Here is a 26700-nt window from a genome sequence, read left to right on the forward strand (position 1 = left end):
GCTTGAGTGTGTATTCTTAGTAATGTGCTCTCTGAGTTGTTCGGTTGGCTTTTGTTTTAGCAAATATTTGATGATTCTCACAGTGGATTGGTATGAAACCCTTCATATCTCTGGTTTCCAGCTTACAGGAAGAATGTAGTTATTTCCATTCATGTTAAAGGAAGCTGGAGGAATCATAAGACGTTGATTTAGAGTTGTTGGCTTCAAATCCTGCCTCTTCAGAGGTTTTGACAGAGGTTTGGTAATTATATACAATTATTGCATTTTTATACTCTGAATGAGTGTGAAAGTGTACCTCAGTCTATGGAATGTGACACCAATTGCTTACGTGTGTGGCTGTGTCTGTAAGAGTGAGCTAATGAACCATATGCATGTGTGAGAGTGAGCGTAGTGTGTAAGGAAATAAATCTGTTCTCCTGAATCTTTCTGCTTTTCAGAAAAGGATACAATTTACAAAGTTTGCTATTGGTGGCTCTCCAGGTTTGTGGTAGACAGAGGTGTAACTGGGCCAGGTGCCCAGAGAGGGCTATAGTCAAAGTGGTTTGGGAGCTGGTACCAGGGTAAACCAGAAGGATGAGGTTTCAGGCAAGGTCTGAAAGGAGGATATCTAAACTGATATATAAAAAATAAGCAAGGGTTAGTATGGGAAGAAAGCACTTGTTCGTGGTAGGGAAAGGATTCAGTAAAGTTAAAGTGTAAGAGGAGAAACAGTGATGAAAATAATTGGAAGGATATATGTTGTCTGCTTTCCACATTCTTTTATTTATTTATTTATTTGACAGGTAGAGTTATAGACAGTGAGAGAGAGAAACAGAGAGAAAGGCCTTCCTTCCATTGGTTCACTCCCCAATGGCTGCTACGGCCAGTGCTGCGCCAGTCCGAAGCCAGGAGCCAGGTGCTTCTTCCTGGTCTCCCATGTGGGTGCAGGAGCCCAAGCACTTGGGCCATCCTACACTGCCCTCCCGGACCACAGCAGAGAGCTGGACTGGAAGAGGAGCAGCTGGGACTAGAACCCAGTGCTCATATGGGATGCCAGCACCACAGGCAGAGGATTAACCAAGTGAGCCATAGTGCTGGCCCCTCCACATTTTTAAGTAATCACATTGCATCAGATTCTGATAGCAATTTGAAAATATTTTTTCACTTAGTTTTATGTTAAGTGGAGCAAAGTTAGAGTCAATGCTTGCATTTTTTCTTCTTTCTCTTTGCAAAAATAAAATTGTAAAACACTCTATTGACCTAGTAGTAGTTGTTTGATGGTTGTGTGCTTGAACTCTATTTTGTTTAGTGTATTGTTCTTCCACATAAGAGTGATCTTTTTTGTCCTCAAAACAATAAAAGATCCATAAGTTAATGCTCAAGTGTTAACACCTTTAGTGACAAAGCATTCATTCTTTAGAATACTATTCTTTTACTGTTCTTTATAAGAGTGTGTTAAATTGGTTTCCTTTTCATTCATCAATCCAATGAGAGAGAACCAGGACACTGTGGAGTTTTGAGTGGCACATCCAGGAAGTATTAATGGAGAAAATGCTTTCATGAAAGCTATATGTGATGTCTTATGCTTTTTTATTTTTTGTTTGTTTGAAAGGCATAGTTAGAGAGAGAGACAGAGAGATCCATCATGCATCACTGTTTCACTCCCCAAATGGCTGCAACAGCCAGAGCTGGCCTGGACCTAGCTGAAGAGAGGAGCCAGGAGCTTCTTCCTGGTTTCCGATGTAGGTACAGGAGCCAAAGGACTTGGGCCATCCTCTGCTGCCCTCCCAGGTGCATTAGTAGGGAGCTGGATCAGAAGTGGAGTGGCTGGGACTCAAACCGGCGCCCATATGAGATTCCATAGCACCAGCCTCAAAGGAACGCGTTATCTTATTTGATACTCATGAAAACCTTTGTGAGATGGACATTATACCATTTATATGATAATCAAGCTTTGAATTGTCCTCATATTCTTGGCCACAGTAAGCTAGGGAATGTTTCATTTTGTTTTGTTTGGGCATAATCCTGAACCATGTATTATAAGGGTCTTGTTAATACAGGAGATAGGATATTTGTGGGCAGCTGGAAGCCTCTGCTGTCTTAATCACCCACCATTAAGGACCCTCACCATTTTATCAAATGCCATCTTCTTAAATGAATCAAGCCTGTGAGTATTCAGTCTTTTTTGTTCCTCAGCTTCTACATCTGAAATTTGATGAGAATTTGTTGGAAACTTTTATCCAAATATTCTCAGTGCTTGTATGTATCCGTCACTGCACTGCCTCAGCTCCTGTCTAGTTCACTGTCATCTCTCTTGTAGTTCACTTCAGTAGTTTCCTAGTTTGTCTTCTTCCTCCATTCTTATTTCCTCTTAACCCATTCACTATTCAGCAGCTAATACTTTTGGTGAAGGGTAAATGTAATAGAGTTGAAAACCTGTTTTTCGGTTTGTTATTTCACTCAGCAAAAAATTTAGACTCATTTACAAGGCACTCAAGGCTGTCTACAAAGTATCTACTCACAACTTCTCTGGCATCTTCTCACTACCCCCAGATTATCTTCATTTCTTTGAACATCTCAAATTGTTGTGATTTGAGCCTTTATTTGTATTCACATGATTTGCTTCTTTCAACATTTAGGTCTTAGTGTAAATTTTCTTCTTGGGGCTGGCACTGTGGCGTAGCAGGAAAAACCACTGTCTGCAGTACTGGCATCCCATGTGGGTGCAGGTTTGAGTCCCGTCTGCTCTGCTTCTGATCCAGCTCTCTGTTATGGCCTGGGAAAGCAGTAGAGGATGGCCCAAGGGCCCTTGCACCCATGTGGGAGACCCAGAAGAAGCTCCAGGCTCCTGGTTTCGGATTGGCGCAGTTGAGGCCATTGCTGCCAATTGGGGAATGAAGCAGTGGATGGAAGACCTCTCTCTCTTTCTCTCTCTGTCTCTCTCTCTCTCTCTGCCTCTGTTCTCTCTCTGTGTAACTCTGACTTTCATATAAATAAATAAATCTTAAAAAAATTCTTTTTCAGAGAGATTCTCATCCGTAAACACATTCCTTTTTTTTTTGTCTTTCTCTTTCTTCATCTCTTGAACTTTTTTTTAAAAAAATATTTATTTATTTGAATGTCAGAGTTACAGAGAAGGAGAGGCAGAGGTAGAGAGGGAGAGACAGATTTTCCATCTGCAGATTCACTCCCCAAATGGCTGCAATGGCCAGGGGTGGGTCAGGCTGAAGCCTCCAGGAGCTTCCTCCAGGTCTCCCACATAGGAACAGGGGCCCAAGCACTTGGGCCATCTTCCTCTGCTTTCCCAGGCACATTAGCAGGGAGCTGGATCAGAAGTGGAGCATCCAGGATTTGAACCAGTGCCCATATGGGATGCCTGCACTTTAGGTGGTGGCTTTACCCATTATCCTAAAATGCCGGCTCCCATCACTTGCACCTTGAAGCTTTCTGAACAGTTTGTCTCTTTATAACATCATAATTTTTGGGGTGTCTCCTATATAGATTTGTCAATTTCTTGATATTAAAGAATCAACAAATGTAAGTCGTTATCATCACCATCAAATATATTGTTTTATTGATGACTGAATGTCCGACCTGTGAAAGGTCTGAAAATTTACTGTACTTGAAAGTTAACAAAGTTACTCATCGGTACTGGTAGAGACATGAGAAACCTGCATAAGAAACAAAGCACAGTTTACTACAGCATTAACTGTAGCCAGATTAGCAGCATTCTTGTACCTATGTGGCTATAGATGATCAATATTCAATGAGTGGCTGGCGCCGCGGCTCAATAGGCTAATCCTCTGCCTGCGGCGCCGGCACACCAGGTTCTAGTCCCAGTCGGGGTGGATTCTGTCCCAGTTGCCTCTCTTCTAGGCCAGCTCTCTGCTGTGGCCCGGGAGTGCAGTGGAGGATGGCCTAAGTGCTTGGGCCCTGCACCCCATGGGAGACCAGGAGGAGCACCTGGCTCCTGACTTCAGATCAGCGAGGTGCGCCAGCCAGTGGCCATTGGAGGGTGAACCAACAGCAAAAAGGAAGACCTTTCTCTCTGTCTCTCTCTCTCTCTCTCTCATTGTCCACTCTGCCTATCAAAAAAAAAAGTCTATAAAAATTTAAAAAAAATATTCAATGAGTAATGTAATGCCTGCACAGGCAACAGCTTGCAACAAAGAGAGAAACTCTGAGCTTTTAGTGAATTTGGTCAGTAATTTGCTTTAGAGGGAGCTACTACCCCCGTGTTTCTAGACTGTAAGCACATGAGCCCTTTGCTCAAGAACAGTCTACCTTCTCTGTCTTCAAAGGCTGCGCACTCTCCAAAATCCTTGAAAATTATAGTCTAGATATTCCAGTACAAGGATGTGCACAACTGTGAGAAACCCAAGAATTGTCTCCTAACAACATCTACCCGTAAATAATTAGCTGTAATTTACTTTGGTTTTGGACAGTTAATTTTAATATTGTATTCCTTGGAGATTTAACCTTGTTTTTTCATATAATTATTACTTATTCAGTCTTTTCGTGAAACATGTGACATGATTACACCACAATGTATTTATCCATTCTTCTACTGCTGCATTTTTGAGAGAATTTTGGTATTACAAATATTCCTAACAATGCTATTATGAATATTTTTATGCTTTTCTATAGTGTTCTGATACACATTATTTCTGTTGAGTTTTCACTAAGACAGCACTTTTGAACTTTGTGGTCTCAAAGAAGTTCAAAAGCTTTTATTTATTTTTATTGAAAATTAAAATAGGCACATTTAAAATTTATTAAAAGTAATAATTCCATGTTAGCATAAATAATTTCTAAGATAACAGTTATATTCTCAAAAATGAAACAAATATAATATTGACATTGTTCACTTCTTTGAAAATCTATAATCCCTGGCCTAATGGAAGGGTAGATTCTCATATCTTCCTTTATATTGTCTGTTGTGATATGTTGTTTTGGTCCAACTAGTTAAAGAAAATTGCCTACTTACAGATATATAATTGAAAAAGGAAGAATAATTTTAAAAGCTTTCAAATAATTACAGATATTCTTCTTTGATACAATTGCACCAAAACTCAAACTAATAATAGGTTCTTAAAAGACAGATGTAATGAGAAATTTGAAGCCATCTAAATAAACTTTTCATTTTCTGCTACATTAAAATCCACTGGTCTCTTACTTTAAGGACATTTTTCACCAGTGTATGATTTTGTAACATCATATGCTAATTACTTAGAAAATGTTAGTTCACTAAGTTAAATAGATCTGCCAAATGTTGACATATTTCATTATAAAATATCAAAAAGCCACATGACATCATTGCTGTCATCTGGAAAGTCTTGGGAAAATTTCATGGTGACAGATAAAGTTTTTTAAATTTAGAGCTTTCATTTAAAATTCAAATTTTCTCACTGACAATAAACACTCTTTGCTATTTTCTATGAAGAATCATGCTGTTAATTTTTGAGAAAATAGCTCCCAAATAATGAAGATTGCATAATAAAATATGTCTACTGGTCATATTTTCTTTTTCTCTTTTTATAAATTTTGAATTTGTTTATTCATACTTTGAGTTAAAATTGTGTGACATGAACTCTGATATTTTACTTTACAACACAAAGCACTTTTTCTTTCCTTCCCTTCCTTCCTTCCTTGGCTTTGTGTCGCTCCCCGTCTTCGTGGAGGAACGACACAGGATCCTGCGCTGTTCTTTCGTCTGCTCGGCCCTCCCCGGGTTTGCTGCTGGTTCTTCCCGGGTTGGCTACTGTCCCTTCCACCTCCGTGGAAGGGCGGTTCCCCCTGGCCACATTCCCCACTTCCGCAGGGGAGCAGCACACCGCCGGCCGGCTCTCTCGGGGGCTACACAGGCGTTCCCCTTAGATGTTCCCCTTAGATGTTCCCGGTGCATGCCGTCTCCCTCCCCCTTTATAGTCCTCCTCCGCCAATCCTAACTCGGCTGCCCACACGCCGAGTACGCTGCTCTCCTCCAATCAGGAGCAAGTCCTACAGTTTATTGGCTGAACTGGAGGCAGCTGTGCAGAAGCTGTTTTCTTCTCTCCCAGCGCCATATTGTGGGAGAGCAGATGCATAGAATAAGTCCTAATTCCAGTAACTTAGTCCCGTCCGGATTGCTCCCCACAGATCCCCCTTTCTTTTTATTTTTGGCGTTGATACGCGCCTCTCTTCGGTGTCCCGCGGCACACACTCTGCTCTACTTGCTAGAGTTGCCACAGGTTCTTACAAGTCCTATCAATCAGGCAAACTGAATCCGGGTCCTCTCTTCGCCATGTTGTGAGGAGGTTTTTAGGCGCTGATGCGTGCCTGTGTTCGGTGACCTGCGGCTCACACTCTGGTCGAGCCGCCTGCTGGTGCTTACCGCCTTAATCAGGCAGACCGAATCCAAGCCTCCTAATTGCTGTATTGTGGGGAGGCCTTACTGATGTTAATTCGTGCCTGTCTTCGGTGACCTGCGGCGCATAAGCTGCTAGCCGCCCGCAGGTGCTCATCGCCTCACTTAATCAGGCAGACCGAATCCAAGCTCTCTCATTGCTGTGTTGTGGTGAGGCCTTATTGATGTTAATTCGTGCCGGTCTTCGGTGACCTGCGGCGCATAAGCTGCTAGCCGCCCGCAGGTGCTCATCGCCTCACTAATCGGGCAGACCGAATCCAAGCCTTCTAATTGCGGTATTGTGGGGAGGCCTTACTGATGTTAATTCGTGCCTGACTTCGGTGACCTGCGGCGCATAAGCTGCTAGCCGCCCGCAGGTGCTCACCGCCTCCCTAATCAGGCAGACCGAATCCAAGCTTTCTCATTGCCATGTTGAGGGGAGGCCTTTCTATTTCTCTATTTCTCTATCTCCGGGCATTCCTATTTCTCCCATTTTACTTCTATCTTCCAGCATTCCTATTTCTCTCATTTTACTTCTAAACTTCTGTTTCTCTTATCCCTGCGGCTTTCCGGTGCCCGCCCCGAGGCTGCTTCTCCGCGGCTTTCCGGCTCTGAGCCGCTTCAGCCCGCGCCTCTCTCATCTGCGCGGCTTCGCGGCTCTGCGCAGCTCGGCTTCGCGCGCACACTCTGCGGTCTCTCACTAGCCCCGCGTTCCCTATCTACTTGAGCCCCGCACGCTCTGTCTGCGCGCGGCAGCCTCCGCGAGTCACACAGCGTAGCTTGCGTCTCCGCCACTAGTATTCAATCCAAGTTCCCCGGGCTAGCCTGGCGAATTCAACCCAGCTCACGTCTCCGCCCCACGATTTGGCTTCCCGTCCTTTGCTCCCCGGGCTAATCAGACAGATCCCAATCTGGCTTACGTTTCTGCTTCTGGTTTCAACTTTTCGCCCCCTATTCCCGGGCTAACTTGAGAATCCCAAAGTGGCTTTCGTCTCCGCCTCGGCCTGCCCCCCGCGGCTTCAATTTCCCTAACATTTTTCTCTACCCGGTATGTTTCCCCAAGCTTTCTTCCAACAATATTCCTCCCTCATTTCTCCTGGCCTCTCCCCACAGTCCGCATCCGAGTCTGTTTGTTCTAGCTTTCACTTTCGCTTTCGACCTTAGAGATTTCTCCCAGCTTCCCCCTGTAGTCCGTATCTGAGTCTATGCCTAGGCTTTCAATAGCTTCTTCCGGCACCTTTTTCGTCCGGCTTTTCCCTAGGCTGTTTGCTAGTCTCTCTCTCCGGTATTTTCCCAGTTCTTCCCGTTTCTTCCCTCCTAAGTTTCCTATCCATCCTAGGTTTCCTATCCGAGTCACGGCACCATTATGTCGCTCCCCGTCTTCGTGGAGGAACGACACAGGATCCTGCGCTGTTCTTTCGTCTGCTCGGCCCTCCCCGGGTTTGCTGCTGGTTCTTCCCGGGTTGGCTACTGTCCCTTCCACCTCCGTGGAAGGGCGGTTCCCCCTGGCCACATTCCCCACTTCCGCAGGGGAGCAGCACACCGCCGGCCGGCTCTCTCGGGGGCTACACAGGCGTTCCCCTTAGATGTTCCCCTTAGATGTTCCCGGTGCATGCCGTCTCCCTCCCCCTTTATAGTCCTCCTCCGCCAATCCTAACTCGGCTGCCCACACGCCGAGTACGCTGCTCTCCTCCAATCAGGAGCAAGTCCTACAGTTTATTGGCTGAACTGGAGGCAGCTGTGCAGAAGCTGTTTTCTTCTCTCCCAGCGCCATATTGTGGGAGAGCAGATGCATAGAATAAGTCCTAATTCCAGTAACTTAGTCCAGTCCGGATTGCTCCCCACAGCTTTGTTTTTCTTCCTCCTCACCTCTTTCTAGATATTGGAGTACCCATGGTACAATCCTTAAGGCTTTTCTCTGTCTTCATTTTCTCTGTCTTCCTTCAAGCTTCAGAGTTTCATGGCTTTTATAAAAAAAAAAAGGTTTATTTGAAAGGCAGAGTTACAGAGAGGAAGAAACAGAGAGAAATATTCCATTCACTCACTGCCAGGTGCCCCAGCAATCATATTAGATGCTTGTGTCACAGCTGATGACTTAACCCACTATGCCATAAGGCCAACCCCCACAAAGTACTTTTTTTTTTTTCAGGTAACAGTAGTTTGGAATGCAACAGGAGTACTTCGAGCATACTTCCTATTTCTTTATAGATTGTTAAGAAGATGTATATTCAAGGTGAAGGTTTAGGAAATTAAGCAGTTTTTAAATAAATCATCTGCTTTTTCTTTTAAGATTTTTATTTATTTGAGTTATAGACAGTGAGAGGGAGAGACAGAGAGAAAGGTCTTCCACTAACTGGTTCTCTTCTCAAATGATTGCTGCAACGTCTAGAGCTGGGCTGATTCAAAGCCAGGAATCAGGAGCTTCCTCTAAGTCTCCCATGTGCATGCAGGAGCCTAAGCACTTGGACCATCTTCCACTGCTTCCCAGACGATAGCAGAGAGCAGGATCAGAAGAGGAACATCCAGGACTAGAATCTGTGGCCATATGGGATGCCGGTGCTGCAGGCAGAGGATTAACCTACTGCTCTAGCCCCTGAAAATTAAGCATTTTTACTGTTTCCTCAAGGATGGTTTTAAGATATACTAGACATTTAGCTCTTCTTTCTACTGAGGATGCATGATGATGAATATAGTGACTTGTTTCAGTTGGCACCACTGCCATCACATAATGTATCTCTTTTGGGGTCTCTGTTCCTCTAATATTATTATTTATTATGAATACAAAGGCTATTCTCAACTGCTTGTATTTCCTTAACATTTTAGAATTGTTTTCTCACACTCTTTCTTGAAAACTTGTTGCCATTTGACTTGGATTAAGTTAAGCCAATAGATAATTTAGCATACATTTATTCCCTAACCGTATTATATTTTGTAATCATGAACCGATTATTTCTTCTATACCCTTTTTTGTTAAGATTTATTTTATTTACTTGAAAGGCAGAGGTACAGAGAGGGGAGAGACAAAGAGAGATCTTCCATCCACTGGTTCCCTCCCCAAATGGCCATAATGGCCAGGGCTGGACCAGACCAAAGCCAGTAGGCAGAAGCTTCTTCTAGGTCTCCCATGTGAGTGCAGGGGCCCAAGGATTTGGGCTATCTTTTTCTGCTTTCTCAGGCACATTAGCAGGGAGTTGGATGTGAAGTGGAGCAGTCAGGACTCAAACTGGCACCTACATGGGATGCCACAATGCCACTCCCTCTTCCATACCATTTTCCAGAGTTGAATTTCATTCACTGTGATGATATTTGGCTAAAAGTATACATTGTGATTTAAGAAAAGTTGATTATTTTTGTCACATTTCTCATTTATAATATATATAATGTGTATATACAATTCAATGCGTAGAATGTGAAAGAAAAAATTGAGAGAATATGGGATTGGATACGCCAGAGATTATTTTGATAAGAGCACACCTATTTCTTTTTTATTTATTTATTTATTTATTTGAAAGGCAGAGTTACAGAGACAGAGGCAGCGAGAGAGGGAGGTCTTCCATCCACTGCTTCACCCCTCAAATGGATGCAACAGCCAGAGCTGGGCCGACCCGAAGCCAGGAACCAGAGCTTCTTCTGGGTCTCCTTGAACCAGTGCCCATATAGGATGCTGGCACTGCAGGTGGCAGCTTTACCTGCTATGCCACAGCGCTGGCCCCTGGCACACCTATTTCTAATCCAAGAAGAAATGTGTTTGAAATTTTTAAAATGGCAGTGTCTTCAACAATGACTTCAGTTACCCATGTGACATCATATTCATTCTTCATTCCCTAAGCACATAATGCATCTCCACAGATAACTCTATCACCTTTCTAACAGCAATACTATATATTTATTGTAATCCTTTGTTTTCTTTATTTACATCATAATTTTACAAATTTTTATGATCACCAAATCTAATGGTTTGAGTTGAACTTTGTTTATAACTCTTAGAGATGATATAGTTAAATACATTTTGGACTTTTGAAAGTCACATTTGAAGAGAAAAGACAATGAGGCATTGCCTTCAAATTTATGAATGAAAATGGAGATGTCCATCTCTATCCCATTTCAATGACTAGAAAATCAGCTTTTTTATCATAATGAAAATTAATGAAATGTCAAATAAGCTACTTGCAAAGAAAAAGAAGAACTTAGCTCCCAGTTTTGAAGGTTCAAGGGCATTGTTTGGTGCCTCTTTTGGTGTAATTCTGGTGTATATTACTTCTGGTGGTACATGACCGTGATGGAAACTTGCATGGGGGAACCAGAAATTTAGAGAGGGGAGGGTCATCTTGGTCCTTTCTATCTTAAATTTTAACAACCTTCTCAATTAGAACTGAAGGGTTTTACCAAGGGGCCACCAAAAAATTGCCTCACATCCTCAGTGACCTAAGGACCTCCCACTAGACCTCACCTCTCATAGCTTTCCTCAGCTTCCAACACCACCATCCTAGGGATCAAACCTCCAATTGCAGTAGAATCCTAGGTGACAGCTACACCAAAACCATAGGAAGTCCCAACTTAATGTGATACTGGGAGAAAAAAGAGAAAGTTTTTAAAAAGCATCGCTTAATATGGAAGTTTCACAAAACAGTACCTGCATCTTAGCTTTATGTTGATGTGGTGGTGTTCTTGGCATCCAGAGTAATGGAATGACGATGTTAGTTAATGGTATTCTATCAAAGACAAACATAAAAAGAGCTATCAGTCAGTGTATTTTTCTCTAGTAAATATAATGTTGCAGTGCTTGCTAATTAAAGACAATCAACCCGGAAGGTGTTATACTAACTGGAAAATATTCATCTTGCTGCTTGTTGCCTTATTTCATGCAGTTCTGTGTATCATCATTATGACTTCCTCTCCCTTTCTCTAGGGAAATTTACAGCCATCACTTAGAGCTTTAATGAGCTTATATAGCTTTGCCATGGAATCAGTGACAGGGAGTATCAAAAAATCTGCATGTATTATTTTGGTAACTTGTAGCAAGAAGAAAAAAATGTCTTTTTTGGGGACCCAGTTAGGCTAATTCAACTTACCTCAACCAAGAACTGGTTTTTTTTTTTCATTAAGGAGGGCATGAGCAGTTTTGTCCTATGTAAAATAGAGGGTACACCTTTTTTTATTTATTTATTTTTATTTTTTGACAGGCAGAATGGACAATGAGAGAGAGACAGAGAGAAAGGTCTTCCTTTACCATTGGTTCACCCTCTAATGGCCGCCGCAGCCGGTGTGCTGCGGCCAGCGCACTGCCGCTGATCTGAAGCCAGGAGCCAGGTGCTCCTCCTGGTCTCCCATGTGGGTGCAGGGCCCAAGGACTTGGGCCATCCTCCACTGCACTCCCGGGCCACAGCAAAAAGCTTGACTGGAAGAGGGGCAGCCGGGATAGAATCTGGCGCCCCGACTGGGACTAGAACCTGGTGTGCCGGCGCCGCAGGTGTAGGATTAGCCTATTGAGCCACCGCGCCAGCCAGGGTGCACCTTCAAGTAGCTTTTGTAAGAACTGAAATGCGCTTGACACAAATCATTGGTATTATATCGGGGGACTCAAAAGAAGTCACAAGAGAAGCTGCCTTTGGCTTGAGCCTTTTAGAGAAATTGTGCTATCAAAATTCCCACATGAAATGCAGAATAGCAAACTCTTTTAAGGAATAAATCTCATAGAGTCAGAGCTGGTTGAAACTTTATGTATTAGTCAAGGTTCTCAAGAAAACACAGAATTGATAAGATATGAATAGAGATATATGAAGGGAGATTTATTTATGGCAAAAGAGAAGTCCCAGGGCAGCTTAACTGCAGGCTGGAGACCCTGGAATGTCAGTAGCATGGCTCAGTTCCAGTCCCAAAGCAGTGGGTGTAGTTCTCTCAGTTTGAGGCCCAAGCCCGAGTGCCAGCAAGGGGACTGCTGGTATAAGGTCCTGGACTACAAGGATCAGAATCTGATGTCCAAGGCAGGAGTCAGGCAAGTCATAGCTCTCAGAGAAGGTAACAGTGCATCTTCTGCACCTGGTTCCTCCAGAGCCCTAGCCAGTTGTTGGTGCTTGCTTTCCCCAAAGCCAAATCTGCCCACCTAGTCCGCTCAGATTCACACGCTCATCCCATTTGTATACATCCTCATAGACACATTCAAAATAAGGGTCTCCCTTTTTCTGAACTGAGTATTCCTTAATCCATTCAAGTTGATGCTATAAAATCAACTATCACACTTTATGAGACTTTGTATTCAGATTTCATTGGAGTTTCCTGACATCTGAGTCTGATAGAAATGAATTTATTTTGGGATTCATAAATATTTTCAAAAACATTCTCGTATTTAAAGATTGGATTACATTAAATTACATTACATATTTAAAGATTGGATTACATTAAAAACCAAACAGAAAGTTATCTTGAAAAATCTTGAGCTCTGTAGAGTCTGGGGCCCTGTTGCATGGTGGTTATCATCTAGAGCTGTCATGTCTTCACTGTGTTCTTAACGTTCGCTAAATGTATGCAGTTCACTTGAGTAGTCTTCTAGCCCGCTGTGGACATTCAAATTTGAGACATCTGTTCTAGTTTAATTTCATCACTGTACATATTGAAATACTGACTCCTGAAAAAGATTGTCATTTGCCAATGTAACTTTCATTACATGTACATAACAGATTCTGTAAGAAACTGACTACAGTGCCTGGCACATGTGTAGTTCTCAACATGTTTTGTCTCATCGTTGGCAACAAAGGCAATAGAAGAAACACTTCTCTTACTGGCCTGCTTGTTCCTTTTTTTTTTTTTTTTCTATGAACATTTATCAGGCAACATTCATTTGCCAATCACTGTGCTATAGAGAACAAAATCAGATATTATGCCCACCTTTCAGGAACTTTCACTCTTTGGGGCAGTAAAAAATATAAATAAAAAAGCACACAAAATCATTTAAAATTGAAACTGTGAGAAATGCCATCGAGTAGACATATATTAGGTGATTTGAAAAAGATAGGTGAGAGAAGGCTTTTCTGATGAGAATGTGACTTTCAAACTTATAGCTGAAGGATGTGGTGAAGAATTACCCTGGGGTAGGTTGGGGGAGGGGAGTGGCAGGGAATAAGTTATACATTCCTTGCAGAGGAATAATTAGGAGCTAAGGCACTTCAGAGAGGAATCTGAAGGAAAGCATACGGGATTAAAAGAAGACTGGTGGGCTGGATTTAAGAGGGCAAGAGAGTGAAGCTGGAGAGGTAGGCTGGTTTTAATTAATTTGAAAGAATTAACATAGTCTGTCAAAGACAAAGATTTTACATCATGAATGATCCCTGTCTTTTGTTATCAAAGATATGAACCATGCATCTACTTTTTTTTTATTTGACAGGTAGAGTTGCAGACAGTGAGAGAGAGAGACAGAGAGAAAAGTCTTCCTTCCATTGGTTAACTCCCCAAATAGCCACTACGGCCAGCACTGCCCCAATCCGAAACCAGGAGCCAGGTGCTTGCTTCTTCCTGGTCTTCCTTGTGGGTGCAGGGGCCTAAGCACTTGGGCCATCCTACACTGCCTTCCTGGGCCACAGAGGAGAGCTGGAGTGGAAGAGGAGCACCGGGGCTAGAACTGGTGCCCATATGGGATGCCGGCGCCACAGGCGGAGGATTAACCAAGTGAGCCACGGTGCTGGCCCCTGCCTCTACTTTTAAAAGTAAAATACAGTTTACGTGAAGTAACTGTTTCTTACAAATCAATGATTATTTTCACATAGCCTTATTTTAACAAATGAGTAGTTAATAACTATGCTGCTTGGTAGGAAGCTTTGGAGTTTATCCACATATAATAGTTTCATTTATGTGATGGACTTAATGATTAGGAAGAATAGCTGAGTGATTAGCATCATCTGTGAAAAAGAATTGTACTGTTGTGAACTAGGTACAATTAATTTCATTTAACATATATTAAATATTGTTTTGTGGAATGAATTGTGTTTCTTGGATTATGAAAACGATGTACAAATGACTGATTTATAAATTTCTGTGTTTTCAGAATATATCCCAACTCTTACAGAATTACTGTTACTTTGGAATGATTTTTAAGTGGTAGTAATATTTTATTTGATTTCCCTTGTGATATTTTCTTCAAAAGCATTTTATGGAAATATTGACAAATATTTCTCAGTATTTTTCCAAGTTGGAATTACTTGGGAATAAGTATTTAAATTCTCTGTTACCTTTTTTACAGTCAGAAACTTATTTGAGTCCTAATGGTTCACCTAACCATGGTGACTCTATCTGGGGGGTGAGTAGTAATTTGGCCTATTTCGAAAATGGTCGTGTTCTGGTACTGTTTTACTTGCAACCAGTCTGGTTCAATTCCGGGAAAACAAGTCAAAGAGAATATGAAAACTCATATAGTGATAACTAAGAGATATCATTGAACAGCACTGTTGGATGTCTTTGTCTCGGCAGTTTGGTAGGTATGGATTGAGAACTGTACTGATGAGAGTTGAGTTTATTTCTTACTGGGTGATATTTTTCCTACATATCCTTATCTTACTATTCTTCTAAACAGTTTTTAATGAGACTTCTGTTGGAGGCTGTTTGGAACAGTTTAGTTCCAGAAAAATCTACATTTTCTTCCAGTATTTTCCTTTGAGCTTTCTTTTTTATCATTGCTCAATTTTTGTTTTCACCTTTGGCAAACTTTTTTTTGTTAAGATTTATTTATTTATTTGAAAGTCAGAGTTACAGAGATGCAGAGTCAGAGGGAGAGAAAGAGAGAAAGTCTTTCATCAACTGGTTCAATCTCCAAATGGCCCACAACAGTCAGAACTGTGCCAATCCGAAGCCAGGAGCCAGGAGCTTCTTCCATGTCTCCCATGTGGGCAAGGGGCCTAAAGGCTTGTGCCATCTTTTACTGCTTTCCCAGAACATAGCTGAGAGCTTGATCAGAAGTGGAGCAGCCGAAACTCAAACTGGTGCCCATATGAGATGCTAGCACTGCAGGTGGTGACTTTACCCACTATGCCACAGCACCAGTCCCTCTGCATACTTTTGAACATATTCAGATCAGTTGACCAGTGTAACATGTTTTTCTCTTTCTTATTTCTTCTAGGGAGAGTAGTTACTAGAGAAATAGATCCCAGTCTACAAACAACAGAGGTAAGTTAAATATATGTGTATTAATTTCTCTATAAATGAGAATAAACAAGATATGGTTAGAAGTATAATCATATGAATAATTAAATCTTTATACTTCAAATATTTATTCACATTACTTATATTTTTTATCTGTAACATTTTTAGTAAGGAAAACAATTTTCTATTTAATGCATATTTAATGTAGTATCTTTCTAGATGTTGTAAAGGCAAAAAACATAAGTTTGAATTTGTTTTGAGACTTCCTGTGAAATAAACCCAGATGCAGGGCTTTGATATACAAGCTAATAGTATTGGGCTTAAAGAATTTGCTATAGTTTAAATAGTTTTTTATATTACAGCATTACTCAGTGATAGTGCTTATTGATGACTCTGCTGGGGGTCAAGTAATTCAAATTGAATGTAGTTACATTAAATAAAACAATAAATCATTACATTAAGTACAGGCAGTGCTTTGTCTGTGCAGGTTGTGTATCTGTAGATTGAATAAAATGAGGGTCAAAAATAGTTTTTAAAAATTACAGAGGTGAGGCCAGTGCTGCGGCTCAGTAGGCTAATCCTCTGCCTTGTGGAGCCGGCACACCGGGTTCTAGTCCCGGTCGGGGCGCCGGATTCTGTCCCGGTTGCCCCTCTTCCAGTCCAGCTCTCTGCTGTGGCCAGGGAGTGCAGTGGAGGATGACCCAAGTGCTTGGGCCCTGCCCCCGTATGGGAGACCAGGATAAGCACCAGGCTCCTGCCTACGGATCAGCGCAGTGCGCTGGCCGCGGCGGCCATTGAAGAGTGAACCAACCAACGGCAAAAGGAAGAACTTTTCTCTGTCTCTCTCTCTCACTGTCCACTTAGCCTGTCCAAAAAAAAAAAAAAAAAATTACAGAGGTGAAGCCGGTGCTGTAGCACAGTAGGTTAAGCTGCCACCTCTAGTTCCAGTATCCCATATGTGCACCAGTTCAAGGACTGGCTGCCCTACTTCCTATCCAACTCCCTGTTAATGTACCTGGGAAAGCAGCTGAAGATGACCCTAGTCCTTGGGCCCCTGCCACCCAAGTAGGAGACCCAGAAGACACTCCTGCACTCCTGGCTTCAGCATGGCCCACCCCTGGTAGTTGGAGCCATTTGGGGAGTGAACCAATGGATAGATTTCTCTTTCTCTGTCTGTCCTTTTCTCTCTCTCTCATTTTCAAATGAATAAATAAATCTTTTTTTTTAATTTTTTTTTTATTTTTTTATTTTTTTGACAGGCAGAGTGGACAGTGAGAGAGAGAGACAGAGAGAAAGGTCTTCCTTTGCCGTTGGTTCACCCTCCAATGGCCACCGCGGCCGGCGCGCTGCGGCCGGCGCACCACGCTGATCCGATGGCAGGAGCCAGGAGCCAGGTGCTTTTCCTGGTCTCCCATGGGGTGCAGGGCCCAAGCACCTGGGCCATCCTCCACTGCACTCCCTGGCCACAGCAGAGGGCTGGCCTGGAAGAGGGGCAACCGGGACAGAATCCGGCACCCCGACTGGGACTAGAACCCGGTGTGCCGGCGCCGCTAGGCAGAGGATTAGCCTAGTGAGCCGCGGCACCGGCTAAATGAATAAATAAATCTTTAAAAAAACTACAGCTATACTAAACATGTAGATGTTTTTCTTGATATTATTCCCTAAATAATGCAGTATAATGACTATTTATATTGTATTAGATATTATAAGTAATCTAGAGATGATCTAAAGTACATGAGAAGATATAAGTTATATGCAAAAATAACAATTTTATATAAGGATATCCATATGTTTGGGTATCCTTGCCTGGTTATGGAACCAATCCCCAGAGATAACAAGTGGTAACATTATAACTTGTAAAAATATAGAATATTTTTAACCAAAGGCTTTGTTTAATTTATATGAACTTTTAAAATATACTACAAGTTATATTGCTTTTATACAGAGCATAACTTTTCTAATGATATTTCTTTTTTTTAAAAGGTTTATTTTTATTTATTTGAAAGACAGAGTTACAAATAGAGATAGAGCCATACAGAGAGAAAGAGAGAGAGAGGTCTTCCGTCTGATGGTTCACTCCCCAAATGGCCCCAATAGCCAGAGCTGAGCTAATCCAAAGCCAGTAGCCAGGAGCTTCTTCTGGGTCTCCCACACAGGTACAGGGACCCAAGGACGTGGGCCATCTTCTGCTTTTCCAGGCCATAGCACAGAGCTGGATCAGAAGTGGAGCAGCCAAGACTCGAATGGGCACCCATGTGGGATGCCTGCCCTGCATGCCAGGGCTTTAACCCACTGCAACGCAGTGCCAACCCCTCTAATGATATTTCAATAAAATTATTTTTCTAGAAGGCTCTAGTGTGGGGTTTCATAAATGAGTGAGACAGATCATGGACATCTTCACCTGAAGAGTGTGCCCTGGATTGCTTTGGCCAGCACTTTCTATTAGAGGGTATCAGCAAGTCTACAAGCTAGCTGGCACATAGGCACAGTTGATGTACAACTTTAGGTGGGAAAGGAATCCAGTCTGGTGATCCATGACTGGGAACAGAACTGTGGTGTAAATCTTCAAAGACAGGTCCATTCAAATGCTCCTGCAATTAACATCCATTCAGCCCCCTGCTGTCTAGGCTGCCACATTCCTTTAGGGGCAGCTTATGCCCCCCCATTGCCTATTTTGATGAAGATCAGAAACTGTAGCCTTTCCTCTAATTTCATGGCAGTTTCCTGCCTTGAGACACACTCAAGCAGCAGCATCTACTATAGGTCCAAAATTATGCAAGTGGCTGTTACAGATGTAAAATCCTTATGTTGAGTTGAGAGTGTCCAATTAGATATAAACAGTGCCCCAGGTTGGCAGTGTGCTAGTTGGCTGGATAAGCTGGCTCCATAAACTGGTTTACATAAGATTCCTACAAGTTCTAGGATACCTTTAAATGTATAGTGACCAGAATATTGAGAAAAATAGAATATAAGAATCAGAAGATGAAGATCATATGGTGTACTAACTTTTTTAAAAAGATATACTCATTTTATTTGTATGTTAGAATTGTAGAGAGAGAGATCTTCTATCTGCTGGTTCACTCTCCATATGGCTGCAACAGCCAGGGCTGGCCAGGCCAAACCAGGAGCCTGGGGCTTCATCTGGGCCCCCCACATTGGTGCAGGGGCCTAAGCATTTGAGCATCTTCTGCTGCTTTCCCAGGCACACCAGCAGGGAGACGGATTGAAAGTGGAGCAGCCATGACTTGAACCAGCACCCATATGGGATGCCAGAGCCTCAGGTGGCAGCCTTACCCTCTGTGCCATAGCGTTGGCTCATGGTATAGTGGTTTTTACAGTGTAGTATAGAGAATAATAATTATATGAAGACTTTCTTAAAAATGCGGACCCTTGGGCCTTAGCTCAAATACTAATCGATATCTTTGGGGATAAAGGTGAGGAAGTAATGAAGGATGCAAGAGCTTCATGACTAAATTTTATGTAAGGCTTTGTGTGCCTTTGTAGTACTAGTTAAATACAAACTTGAGCAAGTTAACTTCTCTGTACCACAGCTTCCATGAAATAAGATTAAACAATACATAAGAAATTCTCAAATTCTCAACTGTGTTGGCTTTATAAAATTAGTTTTGAGGGCTGAGACTGTGTTATAGTAGGTTGAGCCTCCACCTGCGGTGCTAGCATACCATATGGGTGATCCTTCGAGTCCCGACTGGTCCACTTCCAAGCCAGCTCCCTGCTAAGGTACCTGGGAAATCAGTGGAAGATGGCCCAAGTGCTTGACTCCTGCACCCACAAGGGAGAACTGGGGGAAGTTCCTGGCTTCTGGCTTCAGCCTGGCCCAGCCCTTGCCATTGTGGCCATTTGGGGAGTGAGCCAGCAGATGGAAGACATCTCTGTTTCTCCCTTTCTGTTTTCACTCTGGCTCTCAAATAAATAAATAATTTTTTAAAAAATTAATTCTTGCTTATTTTCTAGTGATCGTTACCATAAATTTACTAAATTTATTGTGTCATATATGTATATTAAAGATTTATTTATTTATTTGAAGGTCAAAGTTACACAGAGAGGGAAGGGGAGGCAGAGAGAGAGAGAGTTCTTCCATCCACCTGTTTATTCCCTAGTTGGCTGCTACAGCTGGAGCTGTGCGGATGTGAAACTAGGAGCCAGGAGCTTCTTCCAGGTCTCCCACGCAGGTGCAGAGACCCAAGGACTTGGGCCATCTTCCACTGTCTTAGCAGAGAGCTGGATTGGAAGTGGAGCATCCAGAACTTGACCCAGGGCACAAATGGGATGCTGGCACTGTAGGCGGTGGCCTTACCCGCTATGCCACAGCAGCCCCCCACCACTGTGTCATATAGTTTTAATTCACATGTATTTTCTAGATTTCCACAAAAGACTGTACAATGTTCAATGATGACTTACATTAATTGTAAATAAGAGGCTACTACTCTGGAATTTAGCCCTTTTTAGCATTCATGAAACCACAGAAGATCCTTTGAAAAAATAATATATATATATTTCAATTAGTTTTATATAGTTGAATAAAAAGGTTATGTGAAGTTTATAAAGTAGAACTATATAAACTGGCTTATTATTCTGCCGATTAGACTTTGGCATTGGGATTCTGAATACAGATAGTCTAATTATAAAGCTTACTCTTTAGTCACTCTACAATATTACTTTTTTAAGTATACTATTTTAGGGTCTGATATTGTGGCATAGTGTAAAGCCTGTTCCACTTTTGATCCAGCTCTCTGCTAATGGCCTTGGAAAAGCAGTGGAAGAAGGCTCAGGTGCTACCTGTGTGGGAGACCGGGATGAAACTGGCCCAGCCCTGGTCATTGCAGCCATTCAGAGAGTGAATCAATGGATAGAAGATCTCTCTCTTTGTGTCTCCCTCTCTTTCTCTCTGACCTTAAAAAAAAAAAAAGTACTATTTTAAGAACCTTATGCGCCGGTGCCGTAGCTCACTAGGCTAATCCTCTGCCTTGCGGCGCTGGCACACCGGGTTCTAGTCCCGGTCGGGGCGCCAGATTCTTTCCCGGTTGCCCCTCTTCCAGGCCAGCTCTGTGCTGTGGCCAGGGAGTGCAGTGGAGGATGACCCAAGTGCTTGGGCCCTGCACCCCATGGGAGACCAGGATGAGCACCTGGCTCCTGCCATTGGATCAGCGCGGTGTGCCGGCCGCAGCGCGCTGGCCGTGGCGGCCATTGGAGGGTGAACCAACGGCAAAGGAAGACCTTTCTCTCTGTTTCTCTCTCTCTCTGTCCACTCTGCCTGTCCAAAAAAAAAAAAAAAAAAAAAAAAAAAAAAACAACTTATGCAAGATTCAGTTGTGAAGCCATCTAGTTCTGGACATTTCTTTTTTGGAAGTTTTAAATTATTTCTTCTTCAATCTCTTTGTTAATGATCTGTTAGAGCTTTCTATTTCATGATTCAATTTTATTAGATTATATAGGAACTTATCCTTTTCCTCTACCAAGCATAGGAAACCTTTTCCCTGCCAAGGGCCATTTGGATATATATGATGTCATTCACAGACCATACAAAATTTTCAACTTAAAAATTAGGCACCTGTAGATTTTTTGAATTTTGAGTTCCACCTGAGGCTGCCTTGGCAGGGTCAGACCAAATGATTTTACGTCTCTCATTAGGCCCATGGGCGGGATGTTTACCACTCCTGCTAGGCTATCCAATGTGTTGGCTTAAACTTGTTCATAATAGCCCCTTATGATTTTTATTTCTAAGGCATCTGTTGTAAAGTTTTTACTTTCAATTCTGATTTGATTGGATTCTTCTCTCTTTTTCTTAATCTATTAAGGGCTATGTTGGGTTACTTTTTCAGAGCAGTAACTCTTGATTTTATTTACTTCATGTGTTTTTTCTGTTCTCAATTTCATTTATTTTTTTTTCTGATCTATATTTTTCCATCCTTTTGCTAATCTTTGGTTAATTTTGGATGTGTTTGCTTCTTGAAGCATGTGTTAGACTATTAATTGAGGATCTTTTTTCCTTTTTAATGTAGGTATATATTGTTATGAATTTTCCTCATGGACCTACATTGGCTGTATCCCGTGAGTTTTGATATGTTGTCTTTACATTGTCATTTATTCAAGACATTTTATTTTTTAAATTACCATTTTATTTTTTGACCCATTGATTACTCAGGAGCATCTTGTTTAATTTCTAGTTATTAGTGAATTTCTCAAAATTCCTTTTGCTATTGACTTCTAGTTTCATACTGTTGTGGTAAAAATACAACATGAGATATGATTTTGATCTTTTTGAATTTGTTAAATTTTGTGTGTGTGTGTGGAGGCCTGTGTGATGGCACAGAGGGTAAAGTCACTGCCTGTGATGTCAGCATATTATACATAACACAGTCCTGGTTTAAGCTCAGTCTGTTCCACTTTCTGTTCAGCTGCCTGCTAATGTGCCTGTTAGGGCAGCTGGGAATGAATCAAGTGCTTGGGCCCCTGCAATCCATGTGGAAGAACCAAATGGAATTCCAGGCTTCTGGCTTTGTCTTGGCCCAGTCCCAGCTGTTGCAGACATTTGGGAAATGAACCAGAAGATGGAATATTTTTTTTTCTCTCTGTCTCTCCCTCTTTCTGATTACTTTTGATATATTTAATGTCTGGCTTCCTTGTACCCATCAATAAACAAACCAACTGAACTTTTCTAGGCTAATTGAAGACAATGTTTAGTAAAACTGTACTGAATTCATTTGTTTTCTTATTGGTGAGTGTAGCAGTATGGTAAATTTTTAGAGGTCTCTACTTCAGAACTGAGTGAGCAAGATATTTATTAACTTCATTTGCTTGCTGATATATTTAGGTGAGCTAGTGGAGTTCATTCAGGGGGCCACAGTAGATAGCATCACATACATATGAAATGGGATTTGGAGCATGTATTTAGAGACTGCAGTTTCCCACGATTCTAACCAACAGTTTTGGTATCAATTTAATACCATAGAAGATATTCATCTTTTTGTATTTCTGCATAGAGAACCTAAAGTTTTTATTTTTGAAATTTCAATGCTCCCCATAGTAGAGCTTCACCTGCCCTATTTAATACAGTAGTACAAAAATTGGCATGTGTTCAAAATTATGTCTTCATCCTCCTTAAGAACACAAAGAAATAGTTTCTTTAACCAGTCTACTGTTGATGGTCATTTGGGTTGATTCCAGGTCTTAGCTATTGTGAATTGAGCTGCAATAAACATTTAGGTGCATACAGCTTTTTTGTTTGCCGATTTGATTTCCTTTGGGTAAATTCCAAGGAGTGGGATGGCTGGGTTGTATGGTAGGGTTATATTCAGGTTTCTGAAGAATCTCCAGACTGACTTCACTAGTGGCTTTACCAGTTTGCATTCCCACCAACAGAGGGTTAGTGTCCCTTTTTCCCCACATCTTGCCAGCATCATTTGTTGGTAGATTTCTGTATGTGAGCCATTCTAACCCAGGTGAGGTGAAACCTCATTGTGGTTTTGATTTGCATTTCCCTGATGACTAGTGATCTTGAACATTTTTTCATGTGTCTGTTGGCCATTTGGATTTCCTCTTTTGAAAAATGTCTACTGAGGTCCTTGACCCATCCCTTAAGTGGGTTGTTCATTTTGTTTTTGTGGAGCTTCTTGATCTCTTTGTAGATTGGTTATTAAGGCTTTATCTGTTGCATAGTTTGCAAATATTTTTTCCCATTCTGTCGGTTGCCTCTTCACTTTCCTGACTGAAATTATGGGACATGTACTCTATAGAATACTATATAGCAGTAAAAAAAAAAAAAAACAAAGAAATCCTGTCATTTACAACAAAATGGAGGAATCTGGAAAACATCATGCTGAGTGAAATAAGCCAGCCACAAAGGGAAAAATACCATATGTTCTCCCTGATTAATAACAACCTACCAAGCACCAAAAAGGAAACCTGTTGAACTGAAATGGACACTATGAGAAACAGTGACTTGAACAGCCCTTGTCCTGAATGTTGATGAACAACTTAATACTTTATCCCTTTTAGTATTTTTTGTTCTACTTAATACCATTGGTTGAACTCTTTAATTAACACACAGTTATTCTTAGGTCTTTAAATTTAACTGAAAAGTGATCCTTGTTAAATATAAGTTTGGGAATAAGAGAGGGAGAAGATGTACAATTTGGGACATGCTCAAGCTGACTTGCCCCAAACAGTAGAGTTAGAAATGTGCCAGGGGACTCCAATTCAATCCCATCAAGGTGGCATGTACCAATGCCATCTCACTAGTCAGATCTGGCTGATCTGAGATGGCATTGGTACATGCCACCTTGATGGGATTGAATTGGAATCCCCTGGTACCTTTCTAACTCTACTGTTTGGGGCAAGTTAGATTGAGCATGTCCCAAATTATACATCTTCTCCCTCTCTTATTCCCACTCTTATATTTAACAGGGATCACTTTTCAGTTTAGTCTCAACACTTAAGAATAACTGTGTATTGATTACAGAATTCAACCAAAAGTATTAAGTAGAACAAACAAACAAGCAAATACTAAGAGGGATAAAGTATTAAGTTGTTCATCAACATTCAGGGCAAGGGCTGATCAAGTCACCGTTTCTCATAGTGTTCATTTCACTTTAACAGGTTTCCTTTTTGGTGCTTGGTTAGTTGTCACCGATCAGGGAGAACATATGATATTTGTCCCTTTGGGACTGGCTTATTTCACTCAGCATAATGTTTTCCAGATTCCTAACAGGTTTTTCATATGGGTTGAAGGCACCCGGGTACTTGAGCCATAACCATCTACCTCCTAGAGTGCACATTAGAAGGAAGCTAGAATGAAAGCAGGGCCAGGACCTGAATCCAGACTCTTCAAAATGAGATGCTGGTGTCCAAACAACATCTTAACTTCCACAACAAACGCATGCCTCCCAAATATCATTGATTACCCAAGATATTTTTTGGTAATTGCCTTGGTATTTTAAATAATGATTATGGTAATCGAAGATTGGAGACAATTCATGATTTAAAAAATTAAATGATATTTTCTCTTCTAGTATATTAGGAAGTCATGAGATATTTTTAAAATAAACTCTGTGTAAGCTTTCTATACATATATACATAAACTTTTGCATATGTAATATCTGCATCATCTCAGTATAATTATAGTAATTCTGTTTTCTTTGCCTGATCAATCAACTATCAAGGTATACATAACAGCGTATCCATTTTACTCTGTATTTTTATTATTCCAATGTTTTTCTTCATTATCATTTTTTCTCTTTCCTTCTTAATTAAGTTCCACAAATATTTATTATTTAAAGCTATCCTTTAAAGGATTTAGGGAGGAGAGGGCATATGACACAGCAGTTAGGATGCTGCTTGGGTTGCTCACATCTTATGATGGAGTGCTTGGTTCAAGTCACAGCTCCTCTAGCTTCCTGGTAATGTGCAACCTAGGAGGCAGCAGATGATGACTCAAGTACTTGGGTCCCTGCTACTCATGTGGGAGACCTTGATTGAGTTCCAGGCTTATAGCTTTTGTCTGGCCCATCCCTGGCTGTTGCAAGCATATGGGGAGTGAACTAGCAGATGGAAGATTCATATTCTCCCTCTCCTTCTCCCTCCTCCTCCCCCCCCTCCCCATCTCTCTCCCTCCCTTTTAAATAAAGTTAAAATAAATAAAATGTTCAAAAAGGAGTTCTGGGAATTTGAAGTCTCTTGCCCATTGGCTATTGGTTTCTTTCAATTTTTTCCCCCTCTTTCCTCCTTGCTACCTCTCTCCCCTCCAGGATTGAATATCACACACACAGATAAACAATTATAGAGTGATCATACTAAAGTTTGTGTATATGTTTCTTGGAATCTTTAATTCTGGGTAGGAAATCCTAACTCTCTATCGGTTGCTTCACAGCCTGCAAAATGGTACAATTTGTTCCTGTGGCACCATCTTATGGTAAAAACCAGCGCTGAATGATGCTGCTTTTGCTCTGGATGGCTGCAGCAATAGCATGGGTCATTTTTCTTCCAAGGAGTACTGTTGATTTGTTGGGACTTTCTCACTGATACCTAGTTCCCAGGGAATTGAAGTTTCAGAATAATGATTCTTAATCTTTTTTAGATCTGATGGAATCTATACCGTCTTTCTAAAAATGTACATACACACACACACACACACACGCACACATGCACAATCTATATAGCTTCAGAGGTTTATCAAGCCACCAGGAATATAGATTTATGTATCTAAGAATAACTACATCATTCAGAGAAGCCACTCAGATGTTTGTTCCTTTATAAATAGGCATTTCTAAGCACAAGTTAAATATGAGCACAAATACTCATACTATAAAATATGATCTAAAGATATAAATGGCATGTTTGGAGCCCAAAAAAAGCACAATGTGTTTTAATAACATTCAGTTATATATAACAGAAGTAAGATCTTTCTGCCCCAGTTAACTGGTTTTTAACTGTCTTAAGACATGTACCTCATGGTGATTTACAAGGTTACTGATGTTTCTTTTTCTTTATATTAAGAAAAAAATTCACAGCTTAAACTTAAAATACCACATAATGATAGAAGTTTGGGTCATCCTAAGTCATCCTGGTTCTAAGGAACAAAATAAATATACTCATTATTATTGTACACTCAGGAAAAGAATTAGAATCCCTATTCTCTTAGGTATTTTGTTGAGTCTTTGTCAAAAATGGAGTGTAAATTTTGTCCCCTTTGCACATCTTCAATCAATAGTACCACCCTTCTGGATCACAGTTGAGCTTGTTTGTATAATATGATCACTTATAAATATGGTAGATGTCAAAATTCTTACATACATGCACACAAATATGGCTGCTACAGACATAGGGCAAGAGAACTATTGCTTTTTCCTTCTGATTTTGTATTTTGAGTAAATATAGTCAAATTAGAACCATTTGTTCTAATTGGCTTCCACAAATTGATGAATTTCATAAGATAAGCTAATACTATGATGACTTACAAGAATGAATGGTTTTGTTGGTTTTGCTTTGTTTCCTTTTCTTTTCCAAAGTGATTTTCAATCAAACTTATATGTAATAATAGCTGTTACATAGATATAAAATACCACAAATTGAACATGACCACAAATTGAACATGAGCTTCCTAACTTATTCATACCTGACTGACTTACATCCGCTGTCTTTTATGGGAGATCCATCTGGCCTGACTTAGGTGAAAAATGGTATAGAAT

The 26700-nt window shown here is 41.2% G+C and overlaps 2 protein-coding genes and 1 long non-coding RNA gene across 3 annotated transcripts in view; 1 reads left to right on the plus strand and 2 right to left on the minus strand.

The window, feature by feature from the left end:
- The window catches only part of LOC149127802 (centromere protein U-like), a 108398-nt gene that overhangs the window by 40129 nt on the left and 41569 nt on the right, over positions 1-26700 (minus strand). The window lies entirely within an intron of this gene.
- Positions 1-26700, plus strand: part of LOC127488962 (uncharacterized) — a 67581-nt gene that overhangs the window by 4558 nt on the left and 36323 nt on the right. Inside the window, exon 3 of the mRNA XM_089326833.1 lies at positions 15471-15517. Within this exon, the coding sequence (XP_089182959.1) occupies positions 15471-15517 (47 nt within the window). The remainder of the gene's footprint in view (positions 1-15470; positions 15518-26700) is intronic.
- On the minus strand, positions 8230-10946 carry LOC149127803 (uncharacterized). The gene is made up of 2 exons (XR_016229042.1): positions 10815-10946; positions 8230-8328 (listed from the first exon to the last, which is right to left on the minus strand). It is a non-coding gene; the product is annotated as an uncharacterized LOC149127803 (long non-coding RNA).

Source organism: Oryctolagus cuniculus, chromosome 2 (genome assembly GCF_051225735.1).
Source record: "Oryctolagus cuniculus isolate XC-2025 breed Fujian yellow rabbit chromosome 2, ASM5122573v1, whole genome shotgun sequence".
In the NCBI taxonomy this organism is placed as follows: domain Eukaryota; kingdom Metazoa; phylum Chordata; class Mammalia; order Lagomorpha; family Leporidae; genus Oryctolagus; species Oryctolagus cuniculus.